The sequence below is a fragment of the Drosophila novamexicana genome, unplaced genomic scaffold (assembly GCF_003285875.2).
Source record: "Drosophila novamexicana strain 15010-1031.04,08,12 unplaced genomic scaffold, DnovRS2.1 tig00000308-arrow-arrow-pilon, whole genome shotgun sequence".
NCBI lineage: Eukaryota > Metazoa > Arthropoda > Insecta > Diptera > Drosophilidae > Drosophila > Drosophila novamexicana.
This window is the reverse complement of record NW_020824799.1, coordinates 790,901-807,089: the sequence shown is the minus strand read 5'-3', so window position 1 is coordinate 807,089 and position 16,189 is coordinate 790,901. Positions and strand designations below refer to the sequence as shown.

Sequence of the window (16,189 nt, the reverse complement as noted above, 5' to 3'; positions counted from 1 at the left end):
ACGACAGCTTACAATTTTAATATATGATCGCGGTCATATCTTTAGTAAACTAGATATTTTGCAATATGTTTAAAGCCAATCAGATGGTAAGCTAAAATGATACAAGCAATTGCTACACTTGCAGTATGAATTGACAATCTCAGCATGCCCTTTCATTATATAAAATATAAGATTCGTAGCTTTTAACATCAATCAGTCAGTTAGTCAATCAGTTAGTCAGTCAATCGTTCAGTCAGTCAATCAGTAAGTTTTAAGTCTATAAACATATCAATTATAGTGCCTGAGGTCGGACAGACAGGCTAGATCAATTAATAAACCCTTTAAACCCATTATTGGCTAATAAAATAATCAAAATATGGACATAATTGCAAAAAGCTGCAAAATACAATCGTATTTAGCCCCAAACGAGATATGGGACAAGCGAAAAACAGCTAAAAACCATTAACAGAAAATCAAGGCAATTAATTTATTTTCATATTTAAAATGATGTTTTTTGCCGAGCACTAATTTCCACTGCTCGTAAAATCCCGTTAAGTGCGCATTAGCCGCTGATGCGTAGGCAGGCGCCATTTTGAATCGCGCCGCTGTGGGAGCTCTCTGGGGAATCAAATCAAAATAAGACCCAAACAAGGCGCGAGTTAATTGAATTTATTGTTGTGCTGGATTTTTTTGTTTTTTTTTATACCCTGTACCCATTAAAAATGGGTATAAGGGTATATTGAATTTGTGCAAAATCCAAATGTATGTAACAGGCAGAAGTAAGCTTCTCCGACCCCATAAAGTATATATATTCTTGATTAGCATCAATAGCCAAGTCGATCTAGCCATGTCCGTCTGTCTGTCCGTCCGTCCGTCCGTATGTATGAACGCAAGGATCTCAGAACCTATAGAGCTAGAGACCTGAAATTTTAGATGTAGATGCTCCTAGTTCCCGCGCAGATCGAGTTTGTTTCCGATAATCGATAACTTGCTCCGTTTCCAAGCAATCGATAAAAATCTATATCGATATCCTGTTTTTTGGGCAATCTTGGTAAATAATAAGAGCTAGTGTCACCAAACTTGACATATAGCTTCTAAAATAGAATATATATCTGCATTTGATGTTGGAAGAAGAGGGCTCAGGGTATCCCCTAGTCGGGAGCTCCCGACTAGAAACTCTTACTTGTTTTTTTTTGCACTGCTTTCATGGCCAATATGCTGGGCCATTTGTTAACATGCGTGTGCGGCGCTCAAAATTTTTGGTATTTTAATTTTCACATGTTTTTGTTTTGTTTGCTTGGTTTTCTTTAGGTCCTTGCTTGCCATTGTGTTGCGACTGTAAATTTTCACCAGATCTTTTTGCAGGAGCGCAAATTGGTTTTCTTTTTGGCAGGCACGTGGCGGATTGGGCGTATGTTGGGGCTTCGAGTAAAGCTTGCCAAGGCTTTTAGGAACAATTTTCACTTCCAACGCCATTTTGCCATTTTGTTAGCTGTTTGTTTGCCATGTGGATGTGTGCGTGTGTGTGTGTGTGTGTGTGTGTGTGTGTGTGTGTGTGTGTGTGTGTGTGTGTGTGTGTGTGTGTGTGTGTGTGTGTGTGTGTGTGCGTGTGCGAGCTCGTGTTTGTGTAGGTGGCGTCTGGCTGACGTATGTATTTATTTTCATTTGTCTGCATTTAATGTGCGGCCAAAAAAAGAGCCGCACAACAAAAGAGGTTTACTTTTCGACATTTGGCTGCTGTGGCTCCTCGCATTTGCTTTACGGTTATGTGCGGTTTTCTTTTAAAAGGGCTGCTTTAAAAATATTAAGCTCAGCATTACCTGTGGCCATAACAGCACATTCTTTAAGCAACAATTTAATTCCATTTTCGAAAACAAAAAAAAACGACTTTAGCAAAACGCTTTAAGCTAAAGTTTTTGTTTGTGCCAGCTAGGAAACTTGAGAGTTTTATATTCAAATTATCTACTCGAGGTTTAAATATTTACTTGTAAAGGCACTTGTGATCTGAGAAGTTAAAAATAAAACACATAACTGAAATGGACGAAATATACTTTCGAGAAAATGTTATACATACCATTTTATATATGGAGCTAAATGCTCTTAACAATTTTCTTAGATCATGTAGATCAGCGAACGACCTTAATATTTCTGCTTGGGTATTAAATCTTCGGTACTCCATTGCTGTCCTCCAATTTGTTGTTGCGCTTTCTTCTCTTGTTCTTTTCCAGCTTTCGAGGAGTCTATATAAATCCAACTTGTTGAAATTGCCTTTGCAATGCAAATTTATGCAACTAAAGGTTGCTGGTAATAAACTGTCGGACTCTTTGGAAAAATGGATAGCACGCAAAGTAGAGAAAAGAAATTGAAGCTACAACTGCAATTATATTTTTGATAGCTAGCACCTTATTGGCTTGAGGGCAAGACTTAAGGGACTTGCACTTAAATTGACTTACTTTTTCTTCGTTTACAATTCGGCTATTTTGTCTAGTTAAATGTTTTACATCAAATATGTTTAATATTACGGCTTTCGAGATAAATCCTGAAACCAGCGCACAATTGCACATGTTTAACATATATAAATAATGTGGTGTAGCTGTAATTCCCTGATGTAAAGTATAAAACAAACAAACAATAATATAAATACGCTTTATCAGCTTAAAGTCGACTTTAATGCCAGCATATTTTAGTCCTTGCCTTTTATTTTGTCATATATAGCTCTCACAGAGGCTGTTAAAGGGGTGAATGGTGTTCACTTGGTTCAGGTGTTCTATATAATAAACATACAGATATGTAAATATGTCTCTGCAAAGCAATAAAATATGTGGTCTGGTCGTGTGTTTGCCTGGCGAGCAGAGTCATGCTCAAATAAATAAATAAAAATGTACATATGCATCTAAATATGTTGATCAATTTGAATATATTTCTTTATTGTTTTATTTTTACATATATTTCTTAGAAATTATGAAACGAACATCGAAAAGAATATTGTTGAACAACCTTCAATTGATAAATTACTTTAAGCAAATCCAAATAATAATAGTCAAAACTATATAATTAAGTCAGCTTATTTATTTTTAGTCAATTTCCATTAATATACACACTTGTTACCGCATTGAATAGCTTAGAATTGACTTTAATAGAAAAGTAAATGATCCCATTGAAGTCCTTACAACCCATTTGGTTGTTTTAAGACAAAGTTTAGAATTGAAATTATATTTGCCGATTAAAGCTTAAAGCGTTATTCATGATGTTTTTCCCTTTGCTATTTTCTTGCAGATGCCTGCCATCCGTACGAGCCTTTCAAGTGCCCCGGCGACGGTAATTGCATTTCCATACAATATTTATGCGATGGTGCGCCCGATTGCTCCGACGGCTACGACGAGGACATGCGTCTTTGCACTGCGGGTAAGTCCCAGAGACATTGGGTCGAAATTACTTCTGGCTTTCAATTGTAGCTGCCTGCAATGACCAGTTAGCCAGAGCCAGCGCCAGCGTCAGAGTTGGCTTTAATTGTATGCAAACTGTTGGCCATCTGTCTGGCCATAAATAATTTGGTTAGATCCATTGATTTTCAAGCAAAATCAATGCCAAGAAATGGTGCAATTTTGATTTGTGGCTGCCAGTCACAAGCCACAATCCAATTTGCCAAAGGCCCATCAGAATATTGCACTCATGGCTGAGCAGCATGGTTCCGACTGGAGTTGTCAAATGCTTCTGTCAAGAAACCAGCAGGAAATTAAAGGCCGTATTTCAATTAGGCCCTGTGTATGCGTTTGTATATGTGTGTACGTATTTTCAACTGTCTGTGTCATATCAAGGGCAGCTGCACATGAGTCAAAGGCCAAGCGGTACACGTATTCGGTCCCATTCATCTCTGGCAACTGGCAACTGGCCACTGTATGGAACTTATAAAGCATGCTGTTGCACTTTCAAAGATTTGTGCACAACTTGTTATTCTATTTTTGGTTTGCTGCTCGCTTGAATCTAATCAAATTAGCCACATAGCTGCAAAGTTTACCAGCGAATCAGAAAGTTTCCATTTACTTGTCCATTCGAACAGTCCAGCTTCCTGGTGAGAATTGAACGTGTAAAATATGCTACAAAACTTTGACAAGAACTGATGCTTGGCTTAGAGCCAAGCTAATAAAATAATTGGAAATCCAGCACAAGCTACTCCACTTTCAATTGAAGCAGCCATGTTTCTTGTATGCCTTGACACATTAAATGCAACAATATCTAAATCAACTCTATGCTTTTATATTATCCAAATACATTTCATTTATTATATTCATGAGAATCGCATAGTAGAGCAATACTTAAAAATAAGTTTGTTTGTTGTTGTTTTAATTGCAGAGTCGCGTGTATTACCCGGCCTTGCGGTGGCAGGGTTTTTATGTTTTTTATATATATATAAAACTCCCTTGTAGAATTGATTGCATTTATGACCAGGCAAAACAAAGGCGAACAATCAACAAAATAATTAAACAAATTGCGCAATAATTAAAGGAAATATAATTGAATTTGATATTCAGGCTGCCGATGCAAATCTCGTAATAAATATTGTGCAAAGCCCGACGAATTATTGTTGCTGGGTGATAAATACAATTTTTGGCACATAAACTAGTTGAATAAGTAAGAATATATCTAAAGAAATTACGCACTGTGGTTGAGCAAACAATGGCGAAAATTCGGTGCTTAATTTTTTGGGGGCACCGACTGCTGGGCAAACAAGCGGCCACGGCGCTGGCAGCGAAACTTTAAGTAAACAGAAAATTGTTGCCACTAATTGCCGCAATTCACTTGACTGAAACCTGAAAGTCGCCAGCAGGCGGGCCAGGCAGGACAGACGCTTCCAGTTGCTGTGGGCCTTCGCCTTCGCTAGACTCCGTTGCCGGGACACGCAGAGGCCGCAGGGCAAAGTCGGGCGCATTGTGGCGTATATTTTCCGTGCACCATTGTTATTCTACAACAAAAACCAAAAGGAAAAGACAAAAAAAAAGAAAAGAATAAACTATTTTCGACAATGAAATCATTTAGGAAGTGTCGGTCTCGGTCTCGGTCTCGATCTGGGTCTAATGTGCGCGCAAGTTATAGCGCCTGGCTCAAATGTCTTTGATAAATTATGCGCCCCACCCAATATGGTTCCCCCTGACCAGCTAGTGTGTGGGGCTAAATGGCAGGCTCAAGTTGCCTTCAGTCCGTTTTTTTTTTTTTTTTGTGCCTGGGAGCAGTCCTGCGGCTTCCTTTGACTTGCTTCCGCCTCAGCCAATTGTTGCTGCATTGTACAATGGCATAAAGTGCCATAGAGAGTGGCTTTTCTCATCAGGTGGGGCCGAATGCTGAAAACAAATGTTAAATGTGCTAGTAAATGAATAATAATTAATTAATCTTTGTGGCTTAGAAATACTTAACTGAGATCATGACCAGAGGGCGCAAAATAAGAGCCTAATTAATTCCATTTCCGTTTGAGAATTCAATTAAAATGTATCGAGTAGCTTAAATTGTTAACCGAAAGCTGTCTGCACAAGGTAAAATAATACAAAAAGTTAATAGAAAGTAAAATAAAATATAAAATTAAATAAATAATAAACATTTTATACATATAAAAGGGAAACAAACGTATTCCATTTCTCAATAAAAAGGAGTAAAACTGCAATAAATATTTAAAAAATAAGTTGATTGCGCTGCACTTGAATACCCCAGGGAAATTAACATAAATTTACATACATTTTAACAACAGCTAAAAGTTAACATTGGCGTTTCCCATGAAGTGCTGCAAGTGCTGCAGGGCCAGCGACCAAAGAGCCTGCAAATGTTAGTTGGCCTTATCTTAACTGCTGATATACATCGCCTGAATATGTAACAAGTTAAAGGCAAACAGGCGACACACACATGCACACACACACATTAAGCTCGGGGCATGTAAAACTGTGGCGTTCCCAGGCGATATATCCTGACCATACATGCACTGGGTCTCACATAGATGCCAACAGCACAACAAAAGAGCACAAAAAAATAGAAAAAAAAAAAAACTGGCAAACTGCGCCATTTGCATAACAAATACAGCCAGTAACTGAATCAACTCACACACACACACACACACACACACACACACATATATACACCCACTTGCTACAGATCCATCGACTACCGTGTCCTTGCAGCCATTAAAAATGCCAACAAGCGTCGGTATATGTACATAAGGGACACTCACCGAGTCTCAAAAGTGCAGCCGGTGGGGTAAAAGCCGACAACGAGCGCCGCAAACTTAACCATTCTTTGATGGACTGACAGAGTAACTGACTTACCTAAAATTGTCAGCAATTTGTCCAAAACAAAAAAACAAAAAAAAAGGCAATAGAAATACAATAAAAGACAAAAGTTCTAGCAACCTTTTATACTTATAAATAGATCAATTTAAAATAAATTGAAAGAAACGTTCTTAAAATTGGGAAATTAATATTAAATTGATTTCTGCGGGACTTCAGTTAAATATTTAAAGAGCTTTCCACTAGCAACAATTACAAGTCTCTTTCTGAAAGCGTGTGTCATTTGCTTAATAATGAAATAAACGAGCAATCAATACATATAAAAAAGTTTAAAGGACCTACGATTAAATGCTTACAGTAGCTGCACTTTGGGTTAGAGTCCACTTCCAAGCATTTTAAAGCAAGGCAGCTTTATAATTATGCCTTGTAACTTTGACGTCATGAGCATGTTTCTGAGCATCGGACTAACGAGCGAGTGGTCGCTGGCTCAAATGCAGCAGCCATAGTCAATTTGTATATTTCATTGTTTTATCTGTTACTACAACACCTTGACGCGTGTTGGCAAGGTGTTTGCCTCAATTTGGCGCGAATTACACAAACTATTTCGTTGAACATTTTTCATTTGCCCCGGGCGACTCCGGGTAATTTTTATCTTTTCTTCATATACAAAACAGCGAAAATAGTGGCCTTGTTTGTATTTTAATATGATTTGAGCTAAAGGATTGAAATTCATGTAACAAGAAGTTTTATTGAAGAACACACTAAATCTTTCCTGATAAAACAGTTATTAATCATGTACAAGCCAGCTTTAAATTAACTGAACAATACACATTAAAAACTGTATTTATATTATTATATATTATTTACTTTATAATGAATGTTTTTGGTTAACTCGTCTTATCATCATTATCAATATAATTATTTCGAAACTGGCCACATGTGAAAAGTATTAACTTTGTATTTGAATCAAATAAATAATAAATTTTGACTGATAGTTTCCGTATTTCATTATGACATGGAAGTCTTTTTCTATTTGGTCTTGACTAGGAAATACGTGTACATAAAAGAGATTGATAATAAGTTAATAAGAGTAAAAATATTATCAGAGATAAAGTTAATTAATTTACCAACACTATTTAATACTCTTAAACAAACTATGAAAATATGTAAATCATGAGAATCGCATAGTAAGGCAATTTTTAAAAATACGTAAATATAAGTTAGGGAAGAAGTTAGCTTACTTTGCGTTTGGCATAAGAGCATATTAACCGTTCTCGCTCGGGCCAAGTTTTCATATTCAAACTGTAACAAAAACTTTTCCACTCATTAAACTGTTGAACCAGCATTTTTACACCATGAAGTAGATCTGTACATTTTAAAAAGCAGTTTTTTTAAATTGATATCGAATAGTGCAATCAGGAGTTAATCAGTCAGGAACAACAATTTTATTAAAAGCCAGAACGTGTTCTATAATAATTTAACATGAGTTCTTCATGTGCCATTAATTTTGCAATTATTATTAATATTGAATAATTGATTATAATGTTGATTACATTACTGGACTATGCAGGAGCTGGTATGAAAAAAGCCATGCGATTAATTAATGCTGATATGCTGTTGTTGTAGCATTAAAATTAATGGACAAAATTCAAATTGAAAGGATGTCAATGCTTCTATCTCTACTTCTCTCTCTCTCTCTTTCTATTTCGGTCTGTCACTCTCACACTCTCTTTTAACAGCATGAGCCTAACGGATGCAACTAGTCTCGTGAGATATGAGTGTTATGACCCTCCTGTTGCCACTTAACACCCAACATGTGCCTTGGGTTAATTATAAGCAATTTGTAAAATGTTCTTGCCTTTATTTCTATTTGCAGCCAAACGCCCACCTGTCGAAGAGACTGCATCATTTTTGCAGAGCCTAATCGCCTCACATGGACCCAATTATCTGGAGAAACTTTTTGGCAGCAAGGCACGTGATGCCCTCTCCCCGTTGGGTGGTGTGGAAAAGGTGGCCATCGCTTTGAGCGAATCGCAAACGATTGAGGACTTCGGAGCCGCATTGCACCTAATGAGGTATGGTCAGAAACTTGAGTCCCTTCGCAATGCTCGGGGCGCTATTCATGCGCTTAGTTTGTTATCTGGAACCCTTTGGTAGATGTGGAAGAATTTTAATTTAGTGCCTCCAGTAGCAGAACATCCCATATAAATAATGAAAGCTCTTAAATAAACTTAACACAACCCCAAAGCTATTTTAACTTTTGGTAGTTTTTCCCTCTGCTGCTTTACAATGGCAAGGCTCCGCTTCTTCTGTTCGTGTGCACCCCAGTCCTGTCCCACTGGCCAGGTCTGGTGTTTTGTACAACATATCCAGCAGCGTCCTTGGCGATTCTCTTGAAATATACGTGTGTCCTTTACACCGCTTTTATAGTTCTCTGCGCTCCACCACAAACAAGTTATGAAATTTTAAAATATCGTATGGTTACCCTTTTTGCTTGTTTGCTTTTTGTCTGTGTCTGTTCTTTATTTGAATACTTTTTTCTATGGTTGACAGTTTTTGCACACGGGCTTTAAGGAGTTAATCCCTACATTATACCCTGTGCTCATAAAAATGTTTAAGAAGGGTGGAAGAATGTCGTGCCAATATAGTTATGGAGAGAAGAACATTTATATATATATATAATATGGGAAGGCTTCCCATATTCGTGTTTTTGACTAAATTTAAATACCAAGGTATCTGGTGTGCGAGCCTTTAGAACAACACAATCTCTTATAATTAAGCTTATGCTTACTTAAAGTTTGCATATTTCCACATGCATGGGCCGTTGTTTGTATAAGGGACTATTTAGCAAATGCAGAAAAATAACAAGTATGAGCGATGTAGTCGGGTGTGCCCGACTTGAAGATTCCCAGGCTACGATGCAAAAATGCTTACTTGATTTGCTTCGGTGCTTTTTGTCCGATGTTAATGAAAATTTTAAAGCTTAAATATGACATTCAAATGTGTGCAAATACTAAGAGCTAGGAATTTACAACCAAAACCTGGAACTGGATAAATTTTAATAAATGAAATATTCTGCATTTGTATCTTTTTGGTATCTCTAGCTCTAACGGCCGACCATGAATATATAGATAATATATAAATGTAAATGATATATATGCTAGCAAATACTCCTTCTGCCTGTTACATAACGGCCGTAGCAGCCATTGGGGGAAATTTTCATGAAATTAGAATAATAAAAACTGACCACAAAACGGCAGCAATAGCAATGAGATTTGCCCAAAAATGGCAGTCGCTCGGTCGTACAATTAACTGAAGTGTAGCTAATTGTGGACAAGCTAGACCCATAAAGACCCCCGACAAAAAGGCTGATTAATTGGCAACAACTCTCGAGCCTAACTAGCAGACCTGCTCTCTGTGCGGCTGCTTCTCCTCGTTTGCTGGTACTTACAAAATTTCATCAACTCAATTAATCGTGCCCAAACCGAAAGCTTGGAGTGCTTGCGAACGGGTGGGATATGAGCTCGGGCCGGATGTAGTTCAACATCAAGTAATTAAGTAATTACATTTTCAATGGATTTCTTTAAATTTTGTATTCATTCAAGCTATACCTGTCCGATAGAGAAGCATTAGTTTGAATGTCAATTAATTATCGAAGGCAACGTACTAGTTCATCTATATAAAAAAAACTGTTCGTCCTGACTGACAGTAAGCTCATTTGAAGTAAGAGAAGATGAGGTTTTGAACATGTTTGACTCAAAGTTCTTTATACCTTATTCCGCAGTATTTGGCTTGGATCAGAAGGTTCTTAGGGATAATAAAACAAATTGAATCTTTAAAGATCTTTGCGAAAATTCATTTGAGTATTGTTGCACACCATTTCGCAAAATCAAGCCCATCCTGGTTGGACATTTGTTTAGGACTTTTATGAGACGTCCTTTCCAAGGACTTTTATGAGACGCGTTTCACCAGAACCACCACTGCTGGGTGTAAAAGGGGAATCAAAAGTTGTTCTTAATATTTCAGCTTCATGCTTGAGGCTTTCAAGGCTTCTCTTGGTAAAAGTTCAACATTTTTTGAAATTCACACCACAGAACTGAAGTGGGCTGAAAATATAGATACGAACTTTCGGATTGCAAACTCATTTTAAATTATAGACATATTCGAAGCAAACAACTTAGGCCAGACATTACAGGGGTTTGCCGGTAAATAAATACTTCACTTCACTTCCAACAGCAAAAACTGCAAATCTTCCATTTTAAAATAAAAAGTCTTTCGTTTCTTGTTTATGCACACATTTCGATGGAATATTTATGCCCTACAAATTCCCATGAAGTTGGGACAAAAAAAGTTATTCAAGAAGCAGAGCTGCCATTATTTCCTTTAGGAATGCAATTTTAAACAAAGCATCCAAATCGGACGTTTAAATAAGGCATTTTTGTAAGCAAGTCCGATATGCCTTAAACTTTTATTCAGGTGTTCGGTAGATTTGAAAATGCCCACAGTCAATTGTGGTTTTTCCATTGAGCGTCCCTTCCTTCTAGAGAGGAAGTGTGAAACAGTTGAAACAAAATGTAAATGTAAAAGATCTTACACAAACTCGACAATATTTATATAAGCTTTAGCACTTGCTTTTATCAGCATGAGCAGGATATAACCCGATTACTACGTTTACGAGAAGTTATCTCGATATACTTAATACTATCTTTGTTTATTTTGATTAAAATAGAAAAGAGGTACATTTGAATATTCATTTTTTGCAGATCTGACTTGGAGCATTTACGTTCAGTTTTTATGGCTGTGGAGAATGGCGATCTTGGCATGTTGAAGTCGCTTGGCATCAAGGACTCGGAACTGGGTGATGTGAAGTTCTTTTTGGAGAAATTGGTCAACACCGGTTTCCTTGACTGAGTAGCGCCGGATCCGGCTTCTGGATTTTATTATGCACACGCACAGCCCATCAATCCTAATTTCTATTCATATCTGGGCACGCCCTATGATAATTACAATTATTAGAAAGGTGTTGCAGCAAATCTTTACATTCAACAATATAAACCGATACACACTATTAAACAGACACAATTCCAGACACGAACACACTCGTACATCTAATATTTTCTCAAAACTTTCGCAGTTGTCTATTGGTTTTCCAAATAAACTCCTTAGTTTTATGCTGTTTCTTGCCCGTCCAACGCTTGATTTGCTTTCAATTTTCAAACATCTTTTTTAGAAAAAAAAAAACCACAAAAATAAAAAAAAAAATGAAAAATATTACAAAAGAACAAAAAAACGCTACTCTGCAAAAATATATTGGTCAATTGCAAAAATATACAAAAATGACGATTAATCGGCTTCTCTACTATATCAAGAACTTTCTCCCAATTCTTCTGCGCTCTTTCAATCGGTCTGCATTCTTAGCTCTTAGTTCGTTTGTGTTGGAAAACTTCGTCAAATTTTGAGAAAATTAACGCGCATCTTTCAGTAACTAAATACAATTTTCAAGACAATTGAAAACATTACAAAAATAATTCACGAAAAAGTAAAAGCAAAATGTAGAAGCGGGATCGTTCGGCAAAAGAAAACAGAGAAAAAAAAAGGAAATACAAAAAAAAAAAAAAAATTTGAAAAAGAAAACATTAATATTTATAAAATGATATCTTTCTTATATGTGTATTTGTAAGTGTTTCAAGAGGCCTCACAACAACTCTAGTTTCAATACCCAAAAAACACACTCAAGGTATTCACTCAAAGCAGAAATCCTATCAAAAATTGTACGTTTCAGCGGCAAAGAAACCAAGGCTATCAGTACAGAACCTTCCAAGAAATAATGCTTAATATCGACCCCACAAGAGTACGTTTAACTTTTTGAAAATTCTTTTCTATATACACACACACATTTATGTCTCTTTATATAGTATATATAACTATTGGGACATATCGTCTAGAGCTTAGAGTATAAACCACTAGCAAGCCCTGCAGCTATTGTTGTTCAATTGAAGACGTGTAGACAAGCATTCAATGTTTCAATTTGCAACTATGCGAAATACATATATACGCATATATATTTATTATTATAGTAAGATAAATAATCGCAAATGTCGGGCTACTGTACACAATGCAATAGCTGAAAGAACAATTGTCGAGTTGCATAATTTATAAATGTTTAAATGTTTGGAAACTAGTTAAACAACTGGTAAATAAATAAACATACTTATCACAATATTAAACTTGCTTAAAATGAGGAAAAATGTGTGTTAGCTTATTAAACATTTTAGCACAAGACCTGTCTATCAATTAATTAATCAATTAAATGAAATAAATATATATAAAAAGTATAGTAACCAAAATGAAGCTCATGAGATTACAATTTTTAGCAGCCAATTTTGTTCATGACTTAAAAACTGACCCTCAAACCGATATGATAAAAGATATAACAATGGTATCTAGAAAACCAAGAACAAAATTGGCTTCTAAAACTATATTTAGCCTTAATCTAAATGTCATCTTTGTCTAATACGAAAGAAAATGAAATCCACCCACATAGCTTATGTCTAGGCCCCTTCGGGTTAATATGAGATGAAAGAGCACGGAATTGTTAATACGCAGTGAAAGTAACTAAGCACATGCCATACGCAAGGTGTGCTCTAAGGTATTTCAGTCTCAGTCCAACTCAAATCAAGTATCGAACCCAACGTTTTAATGTCGCATCATGCACGAAAGGCAAGCAGATAGCTAAAAGAAAACTAATACAAAATAGAAAAAAAAAAACAAAAAAAAAAAACACTTAATAATGGAGTTATAAGTACCTTGAATTAGCTGGTAGAAACGCGTATTAAACCAACTATTGCTAGAAAAACCAAATCTTAAAACGAAATAATTCGTAAACAATTTTATTTGCTAATTGTCTATTTAAATGCTTGAAAAGAAGTACTTATGTGTACACAATATATAGAAACCTGATTCAAAGATTCAATTAAGAGTGGTATTAAAAGAAGATAAATAAATAACAGATCCATTGAACTATATATATATATATATATATATATATATTTATATATATATATAAATAAAATACGTATATTATGTATATGCCTAAGTATATGAACAAGCAACAGTAATATTAGTATGAACACATACATATCACTTATAAATGTGTATGTATGTATACATGTGTATATGCCCGTGTAAATAAAGAGACAAGCTACATATTTCATATGGATGCAAATGGACGTAGAACGCGAACAAGTCAAAGAAAAAAAACCAAAAAAAAAAAAAAAAAATAAATATATAAATAAATACTACAAGTGATAATTTGATTATTTTTTATGAATACAATTATAGCATTTGGCATATTTATTGTTATATATAACTAATGATTCAACACTTTTATATATCGTTTACTCGAAGCCTATCAAAACTCCTAGCATACACATATCTTTGCAATTTTGCAACAATTATGCGTTTCTTTGTGCATATTTTTGAACAATTTTAATATTTATTATACAAACCTAGTACTACTATATATACGATATTATAAGTAAGCCACAAAACTATATCACATACATATCAGCGAATTCGCTATCGATGTTTAAAAACGCTAAAAAAAAAAAAAAATGAAGAAGAAGAGAAATATACAACGTAAATGAAATAGAAAACGGATTAAAGTCTAAAATTAAGCAAATATGCTACATATCAATAAACTAATGAAAACATATTTAATATGCGTACGAAGAAAACCAAAGTGAAACAAAAGACACAAAATATATTTACGAAAAGAAAAAACAAGCTTAAACATAAACCTATACCAAACAAATTCCCTTTAAATAATCTTAACTTGACTTTAGTTTGAATTCTTTTTAATTTGTTTTTCTTTTTTATTTTAATATTTTCTTAACCGTCTTTGTAACTTGATTCAGTGTTTTAAGCCCAAAACTGACCCAAAACAAATTAAAATGCTGAAACAATTCTACAAAGCAGTCCGCAAATTACAAAAAAAAAACAAACAACAAATTTGATATTTTCCCTTTCCATTTACCACAGCATGAAATAGTTGCACCCATGCATAGAGTATCTCTATAAGAATTACCAATAAACATATCTGAAAGTCTTAGCAAAACTATTGCAGCAAACAAGAGTTAAGTACTCTTCAAAAATCACACAAAAAAAAAAATAAATAAACAAAAATATTGAATTAAAACAAAACTTGAATCCAATTGCAAACGGACAAAACATTATATCGTATATTGAAAAAAAAAACAAATTTAAATAAATAACTAAATTCTATGTGTATATGAATATAGATTGAAATGCAACAAAAACTTAAATACAATTTTGAACATTCCAATGAAGCTATTTCTTTGGTGTGCTGTTTTAAAAACAATAACATTGTTTTACTCAACAAAAAAGGGTTTCAAAACAAACAAAAACGATAAAGAAGCGCTATCTTCGGCACGCCGAACTTCTAATACTCTTGCAAACCCAACCTTTTCATAATGCTCATAGTGCTTTGCCCGTATCAAAGAAGCAAAGGGAAAATAGACTATGGTTAAGATATCTTGAAAAACAAAAAGTTTTTCATAGAACTTATATGACAGATATATATAGTGGTCCGATGTAAGATTGGGAACATGGTTAAACTTATAAATGGCGAGCTTGTTTAATTTATCTTGAAAAACCAAAAAGGTTTCCATACAACAACTTAATCTTCGACCGATCGTTCCTATGGCAGCTATATGACATAGTGCTCCGATGTTGTTAGGACTTTGCATATATATGAGGAGCAAAGTAAAACTAATAAGTTCCGAGTTTGGTCAGGTTATCTTGATAAACAAAAAAGTTGTTCATATGGGAACCTACTTTTCGACCGATCGTTCCTATGGCAGCTATATGATATAGGGGTCTGATCCAGCTGATATCTTTAAAACTGAGAGACTTCGGACATATAGACATGGGTATATCGACTCGCATGTTCATCTCTTAGTTTATAAAATATAGGCTTTAATTTGAAGTTAATAGACAATAAGTTTTTCATACATTTCCTGACATAGGTCTGTTTTTTTATTCAGGCAGTTTATGAGTTTAAATTGGCTGGGCCGGATCACTATATCATACAGCATAATTAACAATGATCGCTTATCTAAAACTTTGTTGTTTTCTTTAAATATCTTTTTGAGAATCCAAATATTGCCGAGCAATAATTAATTTTAAATGGAGCTATCAGTAAGCTGTTGATGGGCTTTACTTGTTTCGATACGTGCATGAAACAAGTTTGAATTCAAGAGGAGCGATAAGATACGACGTTCCGGGCCGGGCCGTTCGGATTCTCCCACACTTCCACCTTTACTTTCGCCCAAACAAGTGAATAGAGAGAGAGAGAGAGAGAGAGAGAGAGAGAGAGAGAGAGAGAGAGAGAGAGAGAGAGAGCGAGAGGGAGACAGACTTGTAGGAACATTATGATAGCATCTAAGTGAACAGTTGAGAGCGTTTGCTGAGCGATCTCTTTGCAAATAGAACGTTTCGTTTGTGTATTAAAAAAATAAATGTTTATAAGTATTCTAATCAGCTGGGAGACGTTTGCATTGCGTTTCTCATTTGTGCTTATGATAGCCTTCGTAGAAATTTTATTTACTCGCCGTTGATTAGAGGCTCTCGGCGACTGTCGCGTTAGTCGTACTTCATATTTTAGCGCATTCGGTTATCGGTTCAGGTGGGCGCTATTAAAGGTCGGCTTTTGGCTCATGCTGATGCAGTTTTGGTTTTACCTATTGCCTATTCAATGCTCTAAAAAAGCGAAAGTGTTGATAACAACCTAAACGAACACTCCAGCAAGTGTAGTGTCCGTGATCGTGATCAAACAATCGGTCATATTTTCCGAGATGCCCAAAAGTATGTGTTAGTTTTTATTCAGGCATCAAAAGTTATTTAAGAAGTAAATAGAGGTT

At 35.3% G+C, this 16,189-nt stretch overlaps 1 protein-coding gene across 1 annotated transcript in view; it reads left to right on the top strand.

The window, feature by feature from the left end:
• Nucleotides 1–11,511, top strand: part of LOC115759476 (IDLSRF-like peptide) — a 40,618-nt gene extending 29,107 nt beyond the window's left edge. Inside the window, exons 2-4 of the mRNA XM_030700410.1 lie at nt 3,256–3,384; nt 8,125–8,323; nt 11,012–11,511. Of these exons, the coding sequence (XP_030556270.1) occupies nt 3,256–3,384; nt 8,125–8,323; nt 11,012–11,159 (476 nt within the window). The 3' untranslated portion in view covers nt 11,160–11,511. The remainder of the gene's footprint in view (nt 1–3,255; nt 3,385–8,124; nt 8,324–11,011) is intronic.
• Nucleotides 11,512–16,189: the final 4,678 nt, after the last annotated feature.